This window comes from Gorilla gorilla, chromosome 1, assembly GCF_029281585.2.
Source record: "Gorilla gorilla gorilla isolate KB3781 chromosome 1, NHGRI_mGorGor1-v2.1_pri, whole genome shotgun sequence".
NCBI lineage: Eukaryota > Metazoa > Chordata > Mammalia > Primates > Hominidae > Gorilla > Gorilla gorilla.
Window position 1 is genome coordinate 207,293,856 of NC_073224.2, and position 21,188 is coordinate 207,315,043.

At 44.9% G+C, this 21,188-nt stretch overlaps 2 protein-coding genes across 12 annotated transcripts in view; one reads left to right on the forward strand and one right to left on the reverse strand.

Moving 5' to 3' along the window:
• The window catches only part of RBBP4 (RB binding protein 4, chromatin remodeling factor), a 29,748-nt gene extending 21,446 nt beyond the window's left edge, over window positions 1-8,302 (reverse strand). The window contains exons 1-3 of one of the 2 annotated variants that reach the window (XM_019014687.4): window positions 8,154-8,302; window positions 7,415-7,562; window positions 1,947-2,092 (exon numbers count right to left, since the gene is read on the reverse strand). In XM_019014687.4, coding sequence (XP_018870232.1) covers window positions 1,947-2,092; window positions 7,415-7,562; window positions 8,154-8,169 — 310 coding nt within the window. In that variant the 5' untranslated portion in view covers window positions 8,170-8,302. Of the gene's footprint in view, window positions 1-1,946; window positions 2,093-7,414; window positions 7,563-7,653; window positions 7,758-8,153 lie in introns of those variants that run through there. The other variant, XM_063700673.1, reaches the window with a different exon arrangement.
• The window catches only part of ZBTB8OS (zinc finger and BTB domain containing 8 opposite strand), a 30,737-nt gene continuing 17,538 nt past the window's right edge, over window positions 7,990-21,188 (forward strand). For 4 of the 10 annotated variants that reach the window (XR_008680905.2, XM_004025382.5, XM_004025383.5 and 1 more), the window contains exon 1: window positions 8,909-9,043. Coding sequence is in view for 4 of the 10 variants with exons in the window: in XM_004025382.5 (XP_004025431.1) it covers window positions 8,947-9,043 (97 nt within the window). In the remaining 6 variants the exon portion in view is untranslated. Of the gene's footprint in view, window positions 8,134-8,567; window positions 8,692-8,890; window positions 9,048-21,188 lie in introns of those variants that run through there. The other 6 variants (XM_055391115.2, XM_055391116.2, XM_031000999.2 and 3 more) reach the window with 6 other exon arrangements.

Here is a 21,188-nt window from a genome sequence, read left to right on the forward strand (position 1 = left end):
AGCCTCCTGAGTAGCTGGGATTACAGGTGCGTGCCACTGCGCATGGCTAATTTTGTATTTTTAGTAGAGACAGGGTTTCACTATGTTGGCCAGGCTGGTCTTGAACTCCTGACCTCAAGTGATCCACTGGTCTCAGCCTCCCAAAGTGCTGGGATTACAGGAGTGACTCACCGCACCTGGCCAGGGAAAGGTTTATTATATGGGAGAAGGGGTGTGTTTTTTACATTGTGTGTAAAATTATATATATATGTAAAACTACATATATGTGTGTGTATACATTTATATTGTGTGTGTGTGTAAAATTATATATATTTTATATATAAAAAATTTATATGTATTTTATATGTATATATAAATTATATATAATTTTACACAATATAAATATATACACGTGTAGTTTTACATATATAATTTATATTTATATATAAATATAATACATTTATATTATCTAAAATTATATATAATTATATTATATATTTTACACACAATATAAATATATACACGCATGTAGTTTTACATATACATACATATATATGTATGTTTATATATAAATATAACACATTTATATTGTGTAAAATTATACATATAATTTTACACACACACAATATAAATATATACACACACATATATGTAGTTTTACAATTTATCACACTACCAATCAGAGTATTTGTGCCTCAGTAACAAGAACAAAAGGCAGGAGGATCATTTGAGGTCTGGAGTTCGAGACCAGCCTGACCAACATGATGAAACCCTGTCTCTACTAAAAATACAAAAAATTAGCCAGGCGTGGTGGTGCATGCCTGTAGTCCCAGCTACTTGGGAGGCTGAGGCAGGAGAATCACTTGAACCTGGGAGGTGGAGGTTGCAGTGAACTGAGATCGCGCCACTGCACTCCAGCCTGGGCAGCAGAGCGAGACTCTATCTCCAAAAAAAAAAAAAAAAAAAAAAAAAAGGAAAGCGTAAGCATTTCATGAGCAGTTAAACCCTTAGGCAATGGCCTAAAAACAGGATCTAATTAAACAACTCATTGGAACTTAGTTTCTATACACATAGAGAGTGCCATGGTTAAGTCATTTCTACCACTTTAAACCTAGAAAGGGTAATTTAAGTTAGTGTTTCTCAACCTTTTTTTTTTTTTTTTTTACTATTGCTCCTCTAAGAACTCTTTTAAGAACTATTCCCTCCCCACCAGTCCCATGAAATTTTAATACCATAGATATCCTATGTCCTCTGTGCATATCTGTGCTTTAAACAATCAACCAGTAAGATTATTTACACCTACTCACATACACAAACCAATTTTCACCTCCTTAGGGGTAGTTATCTCCTGTGTTAAGAATGTATAGCAATATGGATGGGTGCGGTGGCTCACGCCTGTAATTCCAGCACTGAGAGGCTGAGGTGGGTGGATCACCTGAGGTCAGGAGTTCAAGACCAACCTGGCCAACTTGGTGAAACCCTGTCTCCACTAAAAATACAAAAATTAACTAGGAGTGGTGGCGGACGCCCGTAATCCCAGCTACTCAGGAGGATGAGGTAGAAGAATCGCTTGAACCCGGGAGGCGGAGGTTGCAGTGAGAGAAGATCGTGCCACTGCACTCCAACCTAGGCAATAGAGCGAGACTGAGTAAAAAAATAAAAAATCAAGAATGTACAGCAATAATATATATTTTTGCTTCTTTCAATTGCAGAAATCCTCCCCACCAGCACCAGCTGAGAGAAGTTTATTGTGAAGGTACAGAACCAAGGATGTGTTAAGTATTTCTTCTGATACCTAAAACTCTAATATAAATACCTACCATTGCAAACTCAGGCTTTCCCTCAACCTTAAATATTGTTTCTAAAGTCAGAGTTTACTTTATCAAAGTGCACATAACTTTTATAATTCAAAGACATAAAAGATATGACCCACACATCTTTACTTCTTTCACCTTTAAGATTCCTACCTCCTTTCTCACTGTCGTAGTGTGACGCATCAAACTGAGCATCATCATTAGGGAGCTGCACACTGGCTATAACAAGATGGTTTTGTTCATCCGACGTGTGTGTCCCCAGGACAAGTCGATGAATGCTGAAATCTTTCCCTTCTGGTCTGTAACGGCAATATATAGTCACTTTCAAATTAGTAACATCAGGAGACGGCGAAGTCAACAATATGCATGTATGTAAAAGTCACTATTACAACCAGGTTTTAAGAGAGGGGAAAAAGTCATTAAGGGTCTTTTTTCTTTCTTTCTTTTTTTATAAATAGAGTCTCATTCTTTCGCCCAGGCTAGAATGGAGTGGTGCGATCTCGGCTCACTGCAACCTCTGGCTCTCGGATTCAAGCGATTCTCATGCCTCAGCCTCCCGAGTAGCTGGGACTACAAGAACCTGCCACCATGCCTGGCTAATTTTTGTATTTTTAGTAGAGATGGGATTTCACCATGTTGGCCAGGCTGGTCTTGAACGCCCGGCCTCAAATTATCCACCCACCTCAGCCTCCCAACGTGCAGAGATTACAGGCAAGAGCCACCGTGCCTGGCCAAGAGCCATATTTTCTACTTAATTACTCTGGAGAAAAAGTAAAACGTTTTATGGAATAAAATGTGAATTAACTACTCACTCACTACCAACAGGTTGGAGGAAAAGCAAACCATTGTTGGGTATGCTAATAATTTTGTTTACTAAAACTTTCATTAAAAAGGAAAGAAGGGGAAAGGGTGCAAAGAAATTGAAAAGAATGAAAAAGGGAAAGAAGAGTAAATAACATAAACCAATTTTTCAAACATTTATTAACTGCCTAATCAATGGACACATTGCTCCAAACGCGATGGAAGTACAAAGACGATTAAGACATGATTCCTGACCTCAAAAAACCTGCAGCTGGGCCAGGCATGGTGGCTCACGCCTGTAATCCCAGCACTTTGGGAGGCCAAAGAGGGTGGATTAATTGAGGTCAGGAATTTGAGACCAGCCTGACCAATATGGTGAAACCCCGTCTCTACTAAAAATACAATTAGCCGGGTGTGGTAGCGGTGCCTGTAGTCCTAGCTACTCAGGAGGCTGCGACAGGAGAACTGCTTGAACCCAGGAGGCAGAGGTTGCAGTGAGCCAAGACGGTGCCACTGCACTCCAGCCTGGGCGAAAAAGCAAGACTTTGTCTCAAAAAACAAACAAACAAAACAAAAAAAAAACCGGCGGCTGGCTAATCCCAGCTACTTGGGAGGCTGAGGCACAAGAATCGCTTGAACCCGAAAGGCGGAGGCTGCAGTGAGCAGAGATCGTGTTACTGCACTCCAGCCTGGGTGACAGAGAAAGACTACTTCCTGTCTCAAAAAAGAAAGAAAATTAAACAATTTGCCTAAGATCACACAGCTACTAAGTAACAAGTATGCTGAAGTCCAAATCTGACTTCTGATATGGGAAAGCACAGTGGGAGAGAAAGCCGATTAAAACTGACTATTTAGTGTTCTGAATGCCGTCTTAAGGCATTCTGTACTCCATACTGGGTCAAGGGCGTCCACATCATCTGGGAACTTGTTAGAAACGCAAATTCTCACATCTACTCCAGACCCATTGAATCAGAAACTCTAGAAGGTGGGGCACAACTAACTGTTTCACAGTACCTCCAGCTGATTATGATGCATATAAAATTTTGAGAACCCCTGGCCTAGATGGGAAAGATGCTACACAACCAGAATTCATTGGGGTTTATAAATTGACTGCCTATAAAATGGAGAAAGAGAAAATGTCAAACCAAAGCCAATTATGATGAAAAGAAACAGGAACAACAGGAGAGAAAGTTGGGGTAAGGCCTTCACGTAAGGAATAATTCCATTTACAACATGTCAAACTGGGGAAGCCAGTAAGATATACCAGGGAAGACATGGGCAGACAGAAGAAAAATCAGGAAAAGCTCTGGAGAAGTTAGGTCTAAAGATATCAATAGGAATTCTTCTGCACAGATGTCACAGGCAAAGCTTTGAGAGCTTCTACATTACACTGAAAAGAAATGAAGAGGGATATGAACAGAAAATTGGAATTACCTGTATGTAGAAGGTTAGACAAGAACCAGAAAAAGAATGAAGGAGAGGACAGTGTTACAGAACTACAACCGTGGTTTTTCTTTCTTTTTAAAGGGGGGAAACGGATCTGATAAACACCAGAAAAAGAACACACACAAAAGTAAACACTGCATCAGGGCTGCTTGCTTGTAAGTAATCCTCATCTTAAAAAACAAAAACAGGGCCAGGCACGGTGGCTCATGTCTGTAATCCCAGCACTTTGGGAGGCCAAAGTGGGAGGATCACTGGAGCCCAGAAGTTAAAGAACAGTCTGGACAACATAGCAAAAAAATTTTTCAAAAATTAGCCAGGTATGGTAGCGTGTGCCTGTAGTCCCAACTATTCCAGAGGCTGAGGCAGGAGGATTCCTTGGCCCAGGAGGTCAAGGCTGCAGGGAACTCTGATCGTGCCACTGCAACCCAGTCTGGGCAACAGAGCAAGATCCTGTCTCAAAAACAATTTTCAGCCAGGTGCACTGGCTCACGCCTGTAATCCCAGCACTTTGGGAGGCCGAAGCGGGTGGATTACCCGAGGTCAGGAGTTCGAGACCAGCCTGGACAACATGGTGAAACCCCATCTCTACTAAAAATACAAAAAATTAGCTGGGTGTGGTGGCGGGTGCCTGTAATCCCAGCTACTTGGGAGGCTGGGGCAGGAGAATCGATTGAACCCAGGAGGCGGAGGTTGCAGTGAGCTGAGATCATGCCACTGCACTCCAGTATGAGTAACAAGAGTGAAACTCCGTCCTCCGTCTCAAAACAACAACAACAACAAAAAACAATTCTCACATTATTTATCTAGATTTGCTAATGCAGAAAACTACTAAGATGACAGTACAGATTTCAGCCTTGGGGAATTAAGTCTTTAATTCTTGCTTTCGAAACCTAGCTAGTCATTCTATTATATTACTTGGGAAGTTTCTGAAAAGTAGGGGTTCTAGAATGTTTAGTAGGTATGGGATGGCCAGTATTTGTGATCCACTAGTCCAATAAGCACAATTTAGCATATGACCATAGTAAATGTGGAATCACCATTCCAGTACACTTCTCATTAAGTACTCTGCCACAAGTTCTTTTTCTTTGAGACAGGGTGGCACTCCCTAGCTCAGGCTGGAGTGCAGTAGCAGGATCACAGCTCAATGCAGCCTTGACCTCCCAAGGCTCAGGTGATCCTCCTGCCTCAGCCCCCGCCGAGGAGCTGGGACTAACAGGTACGCACCACCATGCCCGGATAATATTTGTAATTTTAGTAGAGACGGGCTTTTCACCATTTTGCCCAGGCTGGTCTGGAACTCCTGGCCTCAAGCAATCTGTCTGCCTCAGCCTCCCAAAGTGCTGGGATTACACGTGTGAGCCACCATGACCAGCCCACAAGTTCTTAAATGGTTTGAATTACCACTGAAAACTCTTGACAGAAATGATTCCAATTATCCTGAATCCCCCAAGCAATTCTGATGATCAATTGCATGTGGGAACTCCTGGGATAAAGAAGCTTCTAGGCCGGGCGCGGTGGCTCACGCCTGTAATCCCAGCACTTTGGAAGGCCGAGGCGGGTGGATCATGAGGTCAGGAGATTGAGACCATCCTGGCTAACACGGTGAAACCCCGGCTCTACTGAAAATACAAAAAATTAGCCAGGGGTAGTGGCCGGTGCCTGTTGTCCCAGCTACTTGGGAAGCTGAGGCAGGAAAATGGCGTGAACCCGGGAGGCGGAGGTTGCAGTCAGCAGAGATCACGTGACTGCACTCCAGCCTGGGCAACAGAGCGAGACTCCGTCTCAAAAAAAAAAAAAAAAAAAAAAAAAAAAACACAAAGCAGCTTCTAACTCCCAATTTCTAGGTTTTTACTATGGTTTTGTGTAACATCCCTAGGACACATTTCCCTATTTTTCCTTATGCCACTGTAAAGGTAGCAGCCTCATTCTTAAGTTACTAGTATAATTTCTGCCAAATTTCTATCATTTGTTGAGCTACATCATAGTCTAATAACATTTTGCAATTATCTTAACTTTTAAAGATCCAAGTTTTGAAGGAATTTACTTAGCACACAATCGCTTTTGAATGTTATTCAGAAAACTTAGTTTTGTAACAGAAAATCCATTATTCCAAATGGCACAATGGTCTTGTTAAAACTATGTTAATATCATCTAAATTTACCTTCCTCTGTTTTTTGCATTGTCATTTCTTCCTAAGAAATGAGGCAAATTGAGGCAAATTTTCCTTCCTCTGATAATTTTATCTGTACCACTTTTATGCTAATTATAACTAATTTGGATCCCCGATATGTGGCACCAAATACAGCCCCAATAAATGCAAACTATTTTATCCCCTCTACTAGAGATAAGCTACCTACACGTTAAGAAACATGGGATTAATCTTTATAGCCCTCACTATGCCCAAACCCCTTATAAGAAAGCCATTCCACCTTCAGGTGTTTTCTAGGTACCCTAATTATCTCTCTACAACTGCTGTCACCATACATAACTATAATTATTAGTTTATATCTGCCACTTCAACTAGACAATGTGCTCCTTGAAGGCAGGTACCATGACATACTACGAGAATTCAAATTAAGTTTTGTTGAGGCCAGGTGCAGTGGCTCACGCCTGTAATCCCGGCACTTTGGGAGGCAGAGGCGGGCGGATCACCAGAGGTCAGGGGGTTGGAGACCAGCCTGTCCCACATGGTAAAACCCCATCTCTACTAAAAATACAAAAAAAATTTAGCCAGGCATGGTGGCAGGTGCCTGTAATCCCAGCTACTTGGGAGGGCTTAGGCAGGAGAATCGCTCGAATCTGGGAGGCAGAGGTTGCAGTGAGTCAAGCTCGCGCCACTGCACTCCAGCCTGGACAACAGAGTGAGACTCTGTCTCAAAAAGAAAAACAAAAAAGTTTTGTTGTAAGGACTAGATTCATAGTAATAATTTTTTCTTTGTTTGTGTGGGGGGCAGTAGAGACGGGGGTATTCCCAGGGCTGGTCTCCAACTCCTGGCCTCAAGTAAGCCTCCTGCCTGGGCCTCCCAAAGTGCTCGGATTCCAAGTGTGAGCCACTGCTCCTGACCATAATACTTTTTGAAAGTTGACAAGTTTTGTACTATTATTTGGTACAGCCATTATTATTACAGGTATTATCATCAGCTACAGGTATTTAATTCAGTATTGAGAAAAAAACGCCAATATGTTTTCTCTTGTCAGGTAAGTTACAAAATCATTTTGTTATTTTGCCTTACTTTGTGGCCTAGAAAAAAATGTCACCAAGAGGTTTTGATCACATGCCTTCTCCGGGTGACTGAAGAGCGGAAAAAAGAAAATCAATATGAGAAATCTACACTGAAAATACATCAAAATAACGTTCGGGAGAGTCATGTCACCTGGTTACATCTGGAAGCCACTGGGCAGTGAGGCTGGGCCACTCCAGAGCATGGGTCATCACCAAATCATAAAGAAAAGGGGTGTTCTTTTTCCATATTTTGTATTCCTCGTTGATCACTCGTTCTTCCACTGCGTCGTCGAAGGCTGCTAAAATTTTTTAAAACAAATTTAAGTTAGCAAACAAACGGAAACCGGGTAATCCTCTGCAAAGCCACCTGCATGACTCCTACATCCTGACCATGAAATGGAGGTGATTTGTCTAAATCCCCACGGCAGAGGCATCCACACTCTCCACTTTCGCGGCGCCGAAACTCCTCGGGCCATCCCCGCCAAACACTCCGTTACCCGTTCCAGGCCACGGGGCCAGCCAGGCCTTCGGAGCACGCTCGCGCGCGCCGAAACTCACAAGCCCGACGAGGAGGCCCGAGCTCCGAGCCTTGTGGGTAGGAAGCGGTGTCCCCACGCTCGGAACAGAGGCCGAGAAACCGATATCGGAGGCAGGAAGAGGAACAAACACTGGCCGGGGGCCCCACCGCTGGCTTAGCCAGCTGCGACCGAAATCGGTCCCAGGGAACTGGCGAGCCGTTAGCCCGCCCCGCGGGGAGTTCCCTCTTCACGCCTTCAGTACCAGGGACTGCACTCGGCAAACTCGGGCCTGCCCTCACTGTTAGGCCATGTCGAGGCCGCGGCTCAGCCCAGGCACCCACTGCCCTCCTAGGTCGGCCCCGGCACCCTCACCTTCCTTGTCGGCCATGGCGGGCAGGCGAGCCGGGGGAATCCTGGGGTCGAGCGTTGCGGGAGGGGCGGGGAGGCTGCAACAGCTCGCTCTGTGCGCGCGGCCTCTATTGTTTCCTGCGCCCCCAGCGCGAGGGCTGACTCGCGCACCTTCGCGCCAACATCAGCCAATCGGAGCGCTCCTAATGGCGGGATGGGCGGGGAAGCCGCGTTCGCGACCAATCCAGACGCGCGGAGTAGCTTTCCGCGGGGACCGAGGCGCGCGCTCCGCCCCTCCCCCCACGCCTCCCCGAGCCGACTTCCAGCGATTGCGCGCGCCGGCGTTGACGGGACTGCGCCCGGTCAGGGTCACGTGAGAGAGGTTTGGTCCGCACACTCCCGCGGCAAGAGGGCAGCCATTTTCTTGAAGGCTATTAAGCTTACGATCCTTTCAGAGTACTGAGATGAAAAATCTAGAATGCCTTCGGGTCTAATTATCAATTTTGGGGGTGAAGCGGGGGAAGGAACCTCGCCAGTCAGACCCAGACGGGTTTCATTCAAGGTGCCCTTCAACGTTTTTCGTTAGTCTTTGGAAAGAACTAGTAATGAAGGAAGCGCAGAAGATGGGGTTTTGGCTTTTTAAATATGCGATCCAAGCGGCAGGGTAGGGACTAAAGTAGGTCAACAGCCAACTCCGAGAAAGGAGTGTGGTCCTTTAAGGGTGTGCGCCAAGGGGCCGAGTCTAGAGCGGAAGTAGTAACTCTGGGCCGAAGTCCGGTGGATAAAGGGCGGAAGTAGAGTGTCTAATCCTGCAGTCATGGCGCAGGAAGAGGAAGATGTTAGAGATTACAATTTGACTGAAGAACAGAAGGCGATCAAGGCCAAGTATCCGCCAGTCAATAGGAAGTACGAGTGTGAGTAGGTGGCTTACTTCTCTCTTTACATGTGAGCACACAGGCATCCCCTCTCCTTACCCGCGGCTTCCTGCTGCTCTTTCTACTTTGCCCCATGGGTACTTCAGGCATGATCCCATTTGTGCCGGCTGTTGTAGTCGCGTTCGTACTTCTGGGGATGCTGAAGGAAAAAGCCACCTGGTTTAATAGTCGCGAAACCTGGCCTCCCTCATTTACAGTCTCTTGAACTTCTTCCACATGTGCCTAATCACATTTATCTTCGTAAATTCTAAAGATAACCGTATTTTCAGGCGTTTGCAGGGTTGTTACCCCCATGTATTTCCCAACGGTGAGATTAGAGTGTGCGAGGTTAGAGGACTCGGAAAGCTAATTAGGGGATTTCTAACTTGATGTTTCACCTCGATCATATTAGCAAAAAACCTGGTTTTGCCATTTATGATTGTGATTTTTAAAAATGGTTATTTTAGGCCGGGCGCGGTGGCTGACGCCTGTGATCCCAGCACTTTGGGAGGCCGAGGCGGGCGGATCACCTGAGGTCGGAAGTTCGAGATCAGCCTGACCAACATGGAAAAATCCCGTCTCTACTAAAAATACAAAATTAGCTGGGCGTGGTGGAGCATGCCTGTAATCCCAGCTACTCGGGAGACTGAGGCAGGAGAATCACTTGAACCCGGGAGGCGGAGGTTGCGGTGAGCCGAGATCGCCCCATTGCACTCCAGCCTGGGCAACGAGCGAAACTCTGTCTCAAAAAAAAAAAAAAATATATATATATATATATGTGTGTGTGTGTGTGTGTGTGTTTTTAGAGATGGGGTCTCGCTCTGTCGTCCAGGCTGGAGTGCAATGGAGCGATCATAGCCCGCGCTGCAGCGCCCAGCTGGTTTTGCCATTTATTCGCTTAGTGACTTTAGGCAAATCACATAACCTATCTTTGTCTCTTAAATTCTATATTAAACGTTAAGCTGTCATCCCTAAAGGTAGCTGTGGTTTGGGGAGCACAAATCTGACTTTTATTTATCTGCTTAAAATCTTTCATTAATTTCTCATTGTCCTCTCTGTAAAATCTACTTATTTACCATAGTATTCTAGGCAATGTGCTTTCTGGAGCTGGCATACCTCCTAGCATATCCCCTTCTCTCACTTAAAAACAATTTTAAAATATTATAGGCCGTTTGCGGTGGCTCACACTTATAATCCCAGCACTTTGGGAGACCCACGTGGGTGGATCACCTGAGGTCAGGAGTTCCAGACCAGCCTGGCCAACATGGTGAAACCCCGTCTCTACTAAAAATACAAAAATTAGCTGGGCATGATGGTGGGTGCCTGTAATCCCAGCTACTCGGGAGGCTGAGGCAGGAGAATTGCTTGAACCCAGGAGGTGGAGGCTGCAGTGAGCCGAGATCACACCACTGCACTCCAGCCTGGGCAACAGAGTGAGACTGTCTCAAAAAAAAAAAAAAGCCTGGTGCTGTGGCTCACGCCTGTAATCCCAGCACTTTGGGAGGTTGAGGCGGGTGGATCACCTGAGGTCAGGAGTTTGAGATCAGCCTGGCCTGGCCAACATGGTGAAACCCCATCTCTACTAAAAATACAAAAATTAGCTAGGCATGGTGGTGGGTGCCTGTAATCCCAGCTGCTTGGGCGGCTGAGGCAGGAGAATCGCTTGAACCTGGGAGGCGGAGGTTGCAGTGAGCCGAGATCGCGCCACGGCACTCCAGCCTGGGCGACAGAGCCAGACTCCATCTCAAAAAAAAAATTATTTTTAATAGGTCATATATATTGATTTGAAATTCAGAAAGTGTAACATAGGCAGTGAAAAGTAACTCTGGCAGCCCCCATCCTCAACCACCTAGTCCCCCTCTGTAGAGCAGTCATCGTTACCTTTTTCTTACATGTACATACCTAGATGTTCTAGCATTTGCTTTAACCAATTTTCCGTTGATGGACGTTTAGGCTATTTATACTCTTGTGGTATTAGAAACAGTGCAGCAGTGAATGAATACACTTGTACATCCACTGTTTTGTACATGTGCAAGTGGATCTGTAGAATCAAGTTCTCCAAGTTTTTTTTGTTTCCATTGCTAAGACTCCTACATTTTTTAAAAGGATATTTTAACTTGGACAGTTATTGCCAAATTGCTCTCTATAGGAGTTGTACCAATTTATACTTTCACTAGTATTGTGTGAATGTGCCTCTTTCCTCCCACTTGTACTAATTGTTACCATACTTTTTGATCTTTTCTAATTTGTAAAGTATACTTACTGTATTTTTCTTATTGTAAGTGAAGTTGAACATATTATAGTGTTTTGGAAGCTATTTGTATTTCCCATTCTGGGGTGTGTATGTTAATATTCTTAGCCCTTTTTTCTCTTGGGTTAATTTTTTTTTTCTCTTGGGTTGTTGGTTTTTCTTACTAGGCAGAAAGTATTTTTATGCAATGCAGTTCATTAACCAGCGGTCCCCAACCTTTTTGGCACCAGGGACTGGTTTCACGGAAGTCAGTTTTTCCACCAACGGGGGTTGTAGGGGAGGATGGTTTCAGGATGATTCAAGCGCATTACATTTATTGTGCATTTTATTTCTATTATTATTACGTTGTAATATATAATGAAATAATTATACAACTCACTGTAATATAGAATCAGTGGGAGCCCTGAACTTGTTTTCTTGTAACTAGATGGTCCCATCTGGGGATGACAGATCATCAGGCTTTATATTCTCATAAGGAGCACACAGCCTAGATCCCTCAATGTGCAGTTCACAATAGTGTTCAAGCTCCTATGAGAATCTAATGCTGTGCCTGATCTGAAAGGAGGTGGAGCTCAGGCAGTAATGTTAGCAATGGGGAGCTGTTGTAAATATAGAAGAAGCTTTGTGAGCTCATGTCCTGCTGTGCTGCCTGGTTCCTAACAGGCCACCAACTGGTACCGGCCAGGGGGTTGGGGACCCCCTGCATTGACCCTTTCTTTCTTTTCTTTTTTTTTTTTTTTGAGACAGAATCTCACTTTGTCATCCAGGTTGGAGTACAGTGGCATGATCTCCAGTCACTGCAACCTCTGCCTCCCAGGTTCAAGTAATTCTTCTGCCTCAGCCTCCTGAGTAGCTGGGACTACAGACATGCACCACCACACCTGGCTAATTTTTTTTTTTTTTTTTTTTTTGTTTGAGACAGAGTAGCTGGGATTACAGGCATGCACCACTGTGCCTGGCTAATTTTGTATTTTTAGTAGAGACGGGGTTTCTCCATGTTGGTCAGGGTGGTCTCGAACTTCCAATCTCGAACTTCCAATCTCAGGTGATCCGCCCGCCTCGGCTTCTGAAGTGCTGGGATTACAGGCGTGAGCCACCACGCCTGGCATTTTTTTTTTTTTTTTTTTTTTTTGAGACAGTATCTTGCTCTGTCTCCCAGGCTGGAGTGCAGTGGCACCATCTCAGCTCACAGCAACCTCCGCCTCCTGGGTTCAAGTGATTCTCTTGCCTCAACCTTCCGTATGGCTGGGATTACAGGTGCCTACCACCACACCCGGCTAATTTTTGTGGGTTTTTTTAGTAGAGACAGGGTTTCACCATGCTGGCCAGGATGGTCTTGAACTCCTGACCTCAAGTGATCCGCCCACCTGAGCCTCCCAAAGTGCTGGGGTTACAGGCATGAGCCACCACTCCCGGCCAACCCTTTCTTTTATGGCTTCTAAGATAAGAAGTCATACTCAGGGAATGCCTTGTCCACTGAGATTTAAAAATAATTTTCCTAATTTTTTTTTTTTATACATTTGAAAATAGAACTTTTGGCCGGCGGATCACGAGGTCAGGAGATCGAGGCCATCCTGGCTAACATGGTGAAACCCTGTCTCTACTAAAAATACAAAAAAATTAGCCGGGCGAGGTGGCGGGCGCCTGTAGTCCCAGCTACTCGGGAGGCTGAGGCAGGAGAATGGCGTGAACCCGGGAGGCAGAGCTTGCAGTGAGCCGGGATTGCACCACTGCACTCCAGCCTGGGTGACAGAGTGAGACTCTGTCTCAAAAAAAAAAAAAATAAAATAAAAAACTTTAATTGAATAACCTGGAATTAGATACCAAGAAAAAAAATCTTTTTTTTTTTTTTTCCCTGAGACAGTCTCATTCTATCACCCAAGCTGGAGTAGTGCAGTGGTGCGACTTTGACTCACTACAACCTCTGCCTCCTGGACTCAAGTGATCCTCCAACCTCAGCCTCTTGAGTAGCTGGGATTACAGGCGTGCACCACCATACCCAGCTAATTTTTCATTTTTAGTAGTGATGGAGTTTCACCATGTTGGCAAGGCTGGTCTCGAATTCCTGACCTCAGATGGTCTGTCTGCCTTGGCCTGCCAAAGTGCTGGGAGTACAGACGTGAGGCACTGCACCCAGCCAAAATACATCTTTTATTGAAGTATGATGTACTTATAGAAGAGTGCCCGTGTCATAAATGAATTTTCAGAAACTGAGTACACTTGTATAAGTAGTATAATAGTTCTCAAAATGTAATCTCTGTATTCCTGGGGTTCCCTATACCCTTCCAGAGGGTCTGTGATGTCAAAACTATTTTCATAATAATACTGAGGTGTTATTGTTTTCACTGTGTTGATATTTGTACTGGTGGTACAAAATCAATGGTTGGTAAAACTGGCCCCAGCATGTAGTCCCAGCTACTCCAGAGGCTGAGGTGGGAGCATCACTTGAACCCAGGAGTTTGAGACTGGGCTTGGTCTTTTGGAGCTATAATTGCACCACTGCACTCTATCCTGGGCTACAGAGTAAGGCTGGGCTCTATCTTTTGGAGCTATAATTGCCCCCACTGCACTCCATCCTGGGCTACATAGCAAGACTCTGTGAAAGAAAAAGGAAAAACAAAATCTCTTGGCCCTTTAGCACAAATTGAGACAGCAGCACCAAACTGTATGCTAGAAAGGGTCTCCCTCTGTCTCCCAGGCTGGAGTATAGTGGCACTGTCATGGCTCACTGCAAGCTTGAGCTGCTAGGCTCAAGCTGTTCTCCCACCTCAGCCTCCTGAGTAGATGGGACTACTGTCTATGCCTGGCTACTACACCTAGCTAATTATGTTATTTTTTATAGAGATGGGGTCTTGTTGTGTTGCTTAGGCTGATCTTGAAATCCTGGCCTTAAGCAATCGTCCTGCCTTGGCCTCCCAAAGTGCTGGGATTACAGGTGTGAGCTACTGCACCTAGCCCTAAGGACATTCTTGAATGAAAATGACTTTTTTTTTTTTTTTGAGATGAAGTCTCACTCTGTTGACAGGCTGGAGTGCAGTGGCGCCATCTCGGCTCACTGCAACCTCCTCCTCCCAGGTGCAAACAATTCTCCTGCCTCAGCCTCCTGAGTAGCCGGGACTACAGGCACACGCCACCATGCCCAGCTAATTTTTGTATTTTTAGTAGAGACGGGGTTTCACCATGTTGGCCAGGATGGTCTCAATCTCTTGACCTCGTGATCTGCCCACCTCGGCCTCCCAAAGTGCTGGGATTACAGGCGTGAGCCACCGTGTCTGGCTGCCTTTTTATTATTATATTATTTTTAATTTTAAGTGCATGGTAGTAAATTAAACACCTGGGTGAGGTGGCTCGTGCCTATAATCCTAACACTTTGGGAGGCCTAAGCCAGAGGATTTCTTGAACCCAGGATTTCCAGATTAGTCTGGGCAACACAGTGAAACACATCTCTACAAAAAAAAAAAAAAAAAAAAAGCTGGGTGTGGTGGCATGTGTGTGTAGTCCTGTAGTCGCACCTACTGGGGAAGCTGAGCCAGAAGGATTGCTTGAGCTCGGGCATTCAAGGTTGCAGTGGGTTACCATCATGCCACTATACTCCCAGCCTTGGTGACAGAGTCCCTGACTCAAAAAAAAAAAGAAAAAAGAAAAGAACATTCTTAGGATAGAAGCAGTGGCTCACACCTATAATCCCAACACTTTGGGAGGCTGTAATGCCCAACCTGGTATTTACTAACTGTTTTTAGACTCTCCCTTTTCCCTTAATCACCGAGTCTTGTTTCCACCTGAATTGACTCTCCCTTAGCTAAGAGAGCCAGAGAGACTCCATCTTGGCTCTTTCACTGGCAGCCCCTTCCTCAAGGACTTAACTTGTGCAAGCTGACTCCTAGCACGTCCAAGAATGCAATTAACTGATAAGATACTGTGGCAAGCTATATCCGCAGTTCCCAGGAATTCGTCCAATTGATAAACGCCCAAAGCCCCGGATCTATCACCTTGTAATAGTCTTAAAGCCCCTGCACCTGGAACTGTTTACTTTCCTGTAACCATTTGTCCTTTTAACTTTTTGACTACTTTACTTCTGTAAAATTGTTTTAACTAGACCCCCCCTCCCCTTCCTAAACCAAGGTATAAAAGTTAATCAAGCCCCTTCCTTGGGGCCGAATTTTGAGCATTAGCCGTCTCTAGGTCGCCGGCTAATAAAGGACTCTTAATTTGTCTCAAAGTGTGGCGTTTTTCTAACTCGCTTGGGTACAACAAGGCCAAGGTGGAAGGATCACTTGAAGCTAGGAGTTTGAGCAACCTGTGCAACCTAGTGAGACCCCCATCTTTTTAATAGAAAAAGAAAAAAAAAAGTAAAAAAAAATTAGCTGGAGCCAGGCATGGTGGCTCACGCCTGTAATCCCAGCACTTTGGGAGGCCAAGGCAGGCGGATCACGAGGTCAAGGGATCGAGACCATCCTGGCCAATGTTGTGAAACTCCGTCTCTACTAAAAATACAAAAATTAGCCAGGCGTGGTGGCACGCTTATGTAGTCCCAGCTATTCGGGAGGCGGAGGTTGCAGTGAGCAGAGATTGTGCCACTGCCCTCGAGCCTGGGCGATAGAGCGAGACTCGGTCTCAAAAAAAAAAAAATATTTGATGAATCAATAAGAACTGTTGATGTTATTAAATCTTAACTTTTAATATTCTGAATAGGTGCCTTTTTAATTGTTGACAAAATAGTCGAACTCTATAAAATATTTGAAGAGATGTATTCTGAGCCAAATGTGACCATGGCCCCTGACACAGCCCTCTGGAGATCCTGAGAACATGTGCTCAGTGTGCCCAAGGTGGTCAGGGCACAGTTTGGTTTTATACATTTCAGAGAGGCATGAGACATTAATCAATTAAGTTTAAGAAATATATTGCTTTGGTTCAGAAAGGTGGGACAACTCAAAGCTGGGGGGGGCGGGGAGGGGGGAGGGGTGGGGTAGCTTCCATGCTATAAGTGAATTTAAACATTTTTTGATTGATAATGGGTTGAGTTTGTCTAAAGACCTGGGATTGTGGCTCATGCCTGTAATAATCCCAGCACTTTGGGAGGCCAAGGCTGGCGGATCATGAGGTAGGGAGATTGAGAGCATCCTGGCCAACATGGTGAAACTCCGTCTCTGCTAAAATACAAAAAATTAGCCAGGCATGGTGGCACGCGTCTGTAATCCCAGCTACTCAGTAGGCTGAGGCAGGGGAATTGCTTGAACCCAGGAGGCGGAAGTTGCAGTAAGCCGAGATTGTGCCATTGTACTCCAGTCTGGTGACAGAGCAAGACTCCGTCTCAAAAAAAAAAAAAAAAGACCTAGAATTGATGGAAAGGGAATGTTCTGGTTAAGATAAAAGATTGTGGAGAACAAAGTTCTTTTGAAGTCTTATAGTGGCTGCCCTTAGAGACAACAGATGACAAATGTTTCCTATTCAGATGTTAGTTAACATCTTTAGGATTGGGAGGGTCTGGAAGAAAAAGATCTAGCTATGTTAATAGAGATTCTTTACGGATGCAAATTCTCCCCCAGAAAGAACAGCTTTGCCGGGCCATTTCTTTTTTTTTCTTTTTTTTTTGAGACAGTCTCGCTCTGTCACCCAGGCTGGAATGCAGTGGCACCATCTTGGCTCACTGCAACCTCTGTCTCCTGGGCTCAAGCAATTCTCCTACCTCACCCTCCCGAGTAGCTGGGATTACAGGTGCCCGCCACTACGCCCAGCTAATTTTTGCATTTTTAGTAGAGACAGGGTTTCACCACATTGGCCAGGCTGGTCTTGAACTCCTGATCTCAGGTGATTTGCCTGCCTTGGCCTCCCAAAGTGCTGGGATTACAGGTATGAACCACCACGCCCGGCCCTGGCCATTTCAAAATATGGCAAAGAAACATGTTTTGGGGTAAAATATTTTGATTTTCTTCCTTGTGTTGTATCTTGTAATTGTATGCCAGACTCAGGTTAGAAAGTAAGTCACGATGTATAGGGTTAAATAAAATCCTTCTGATGAGAATTTATGATTTGTAGGGCATGACTCCCCAAACCCCTTAGATAGGAATTTGGGCAAGATAAAAAAAAAATCAGAGTTTAGTTGTCATAATATTCTATGTAACAAAATTGGAAGTATGTATAAAGTTTTTTTTTTGTTTTGTTTTGTTTTTTTTGAGACAGAGTCTCGCTCTGTCATCCAGGCTGGAGTGCTGGAGTGCAGTGGCACAATCTCGGCTCACTGCAACCTCCGTCTTCCGGGTTCACGCCATTCTCCCGCCTCAGCCTCCCGAGTAGCTGGGACTACAGGCGCCAGCCACCATGCCCGGCTAATTTTTTTTTTTTGTATTTTTTAGTAGAGACAGGGTTTCACCGTGTTAGCCAGGATGGTCTCGATCTGCTGATCTCGTGATCCGCCCGCCTCGGCCTCCCAAAGTGCTGGGATTACAGGCGTGAGGCACCGTGCCCGGCCTGTATAAAGTACTTTTGTGGCATGTTAAGTGTTGATTACTCGTGGAAAAGAACAATAATTGGCCGGGCACGGTGGCTCATGCCTGTAATCCCAGCACTTTGGGAGGCTGAGGCGGTGGATCACCTGAGATTGGGAGTTTGAGACCAGCCTGACCAACATGGAGAAACCCCATCTCTACTAAAAATACAAAATTAGCCCGGCGTGGAGGCGCATCCCTGTAATCCCAGCTACTCAGGAGGCTGAGGCAGGAGAATTGTTTGAACCCAGTAGGCAGATGTTTTGGTGAGCTGAGATCGCGCCTTTGCACTCCAGCCTGGGCAACAAGAGCAAAATCTGTCTCAAAAAAACAAAAAACAAAAAAAAAACTTGTGTAATTGAGTTGTGAGCTGAACTAGGTCCATTTTTCATGGAACACTTTTTCTTGAAAGAATGAAAGACATGCTTTTGTTATTCAGACTTCAGTATTTGGCTTGCTCTATCGCCCAGGCTGGAGAGTAGTGGCACGATCTCGGCTTACTGCAACCTCCGCCTTCTAGGTTCAAGGGATTCTTCTGCCTCGGCCTCCCGATTAGCTGGGATTACAGGCCCCACCACCATGCCCAGCTAATTTTTTTTTTTTTTTTTTTTTTTTTTTGTATTTTTAGTAGAGACAGGGTTTCACCGTGTTGGCCAGGCCGGTCTTGAACTCCTGACCTCAGGTGATCGGCCCACCTCGGCCTCCCAAAGTGTTGGGATTACAAGTGTGGGCCACCACACCCTTGAAAGTGAACAGTGATCTGTCACATCAAGGAAAATAGCTGACCATATTTGTTGGTAATGATAAAATTCAAGTCCAGTTAAAATTTTCAGGCCTGATGAGCTTAATCTCAGCACTTTGGGAGGCCAAGGGGGACAGATGGCTTGAGCCCATAAGTTCGAGACCAGCCTGGGCAACGTGGCAAAACCCTGTCTCTTACAAAACATTAACCAGGTGTGGTGGTGCGTGTCTGTAGTCCTTACCACTTGGGAGACTTGAGGCGGAAGTATCACTTGGACCTTGGAGGTCCAAGCTGTAGTGAGCTGTCATTGTGCCACTGCACTTCAGCCTGGATGACGGAGTGAGACTCCGTCTCAAAAAAGAAAACAAAAAGATTCATTCTAAGTGCATAATAGATCAATGGATTTTAATTTTACAGTATGGTAAGTTCATTGTGATGGTTACAGAATCCACATTGCAACTAACATTGAAAAAACTACCATGTTTTGGCCGGCGCGGTGGCTCATGCCTGTAATCCCAGCACTTTGGGAGGCCGAGAGGGGTGGATTGCCTGAGGTCAGGAGTTCGAGACCAGTCTGGCTAACATGGTGAAACCCTGTCTCTACTAAAAATACAAAAAAATAATTAGCCAGGCGTGGTGGCGTGCGCCTGTAATCCCAGCTACTCGGGAGGCTGAGGCAGGGGAATTGCTTGAACCAGGGAGGTGGAGGTTGCGGTGAGCTGAGATTGCACCACTGTACTCCAGCCTGGGCGACAGAGCAAGACTGTCTCAAAAAAAAAAAATAACCATGTTTTGAGTTTTGGTATAACAAAAAAAGATTATCCATAATTTTTTTAAAAGGCTAGTTAAGTAAAGCAGTGGGAGTGGAGAAGGAACAAAGAAATGTATAACTGGTTATGATGAATTAATTGTAAACATCACTGCACTTGGACCAGCCTAGCCACAATTGTTTGAAAAAGCTGTTAAAATGCTCCTGTATTTTCCTTCTGCATATTTGTGAGGTTGGATTTTATTTATGCACTCCAACTAAATGACTATATTGCCAGACATTTAAAATATTTGAAAAAATGCAAAACAGTGCCAGTCTTCACTAAATTTTTTTTATTAATAACTTTTATTTTTTTTTAGAGATGGGGCCTTACTCTGTTGCCCACACTGGAATGCAGCTCACTGCACTCTTAGCTCACTGCAGCCCAAGCTCCTAGGGTCAGGCAGTCCTCCCCATCTCAGCCTCCCAAGTAGCTGGGACTATAGGCATGCACTACCACACCTGGTTTTTTAAAAACTTTTTAAGAGATGGAGTCACACTATGTTGTCCAGGCTAGTCTTGAACTCCTGACCTCAAGCTGTCCTCTTGCCTCAGCCTCTTCAGTTGCTGGGGTTACAGGAATAAGCCACCATGACCAGTTAAATCTTTTAACAATATAGTTACTTTTTCATAAAAATATGCAAGGCCAGGATGGTGGTAAGCACTTGAGCCCAGGAGTACTAGGATATATTGTACTATGGTCGTGCCTGTGACTAGCCACTGCACTCCAGCCTGGGCAACATAGGGAAACTCCCATCTTTTTTTTGGGGGTGGGGGGTGGGGGTGGAGTCTTGCTCTGTTGCCCAGGCTGGAGTGCAGTGGCATGATCTCGGCTCACTGCAACCTCTACCTCCCAGGTTCAAGCAACTCTTCTGCCTCAGCCTCCCGAGTAGCTGGGACTACAGGCACATGCTACCACACCGGGCTAATTTTTGTATTTTTAGTAGAGATGTAGTTTCACCATGTTGGCCAGGCTGGTCTCGAATTCCTGACCTCAAGTGATCCACCTACCTCAGCCTCCCAAAGTATTGGGATTACAGGCGTAAACCAATGCGCCTGGCCAGGAAACTCCATCTTTAAGATAAATAAATAAAAGCAAAAAGATAAAAATACTCAATTTATGTTCAATAAAATGGAATATTATTATTATTATTATTTTTTAGATGGAGTCTCACTCTGTCACACAGGCTGGAGTGCAGTAGTGCAATCTCAACTCACTGCAACCTTTGCCACCTGGGTTCAAGCGATTTTCATGCTTCAGCCTCCCAAGTAGCTGGGATTACAGGGTTGTGCCACTATCCCTAGCTAATTTTTTCTATTTTCAGTAGAGACAGGGTTTCACCATGTTGGCCAGGCTGTTCTCGAACTCCTAATTTCAAGTGAACTACCCACCTTGGCCTCCCAAACTGCTGAGATTACAGTCATGAGCCACCACACCCAGCCTATTGTTATTTTTAAATGAGTTAATATGTATTTAAAAATCTTTTCACTTAAAATTTGCAGTGTGGTCATTGACAGATATAACCCATATTAACAAAAGCTCTTTGGGGTCTTCAATAATTTTTAGGAGAATAAAGAATTCTGGGCTGGTCGCAGTGGCTCATGCCTGTAATCCCAGCTTTTGGGAGGCTGAGGTGGGCGGATTACAAGGTCAAGAGATCAAGACCATCCTGGCCAACATGGTGAAACCCCGTCTCTACTAAAAATACAAAAATTAGCTGGGCGTGGTGGCGCATGCCTGTAATCCCAGCTACTTAGGAGGCTAAGGCAGGAGAATCACTTGAACCTGGGAGGTGGAAGTTGCAGCGAGGCTCTGTCTCAAAAAAAAAAAAGAATTCTGGAGACTCCAAAATTTGAGA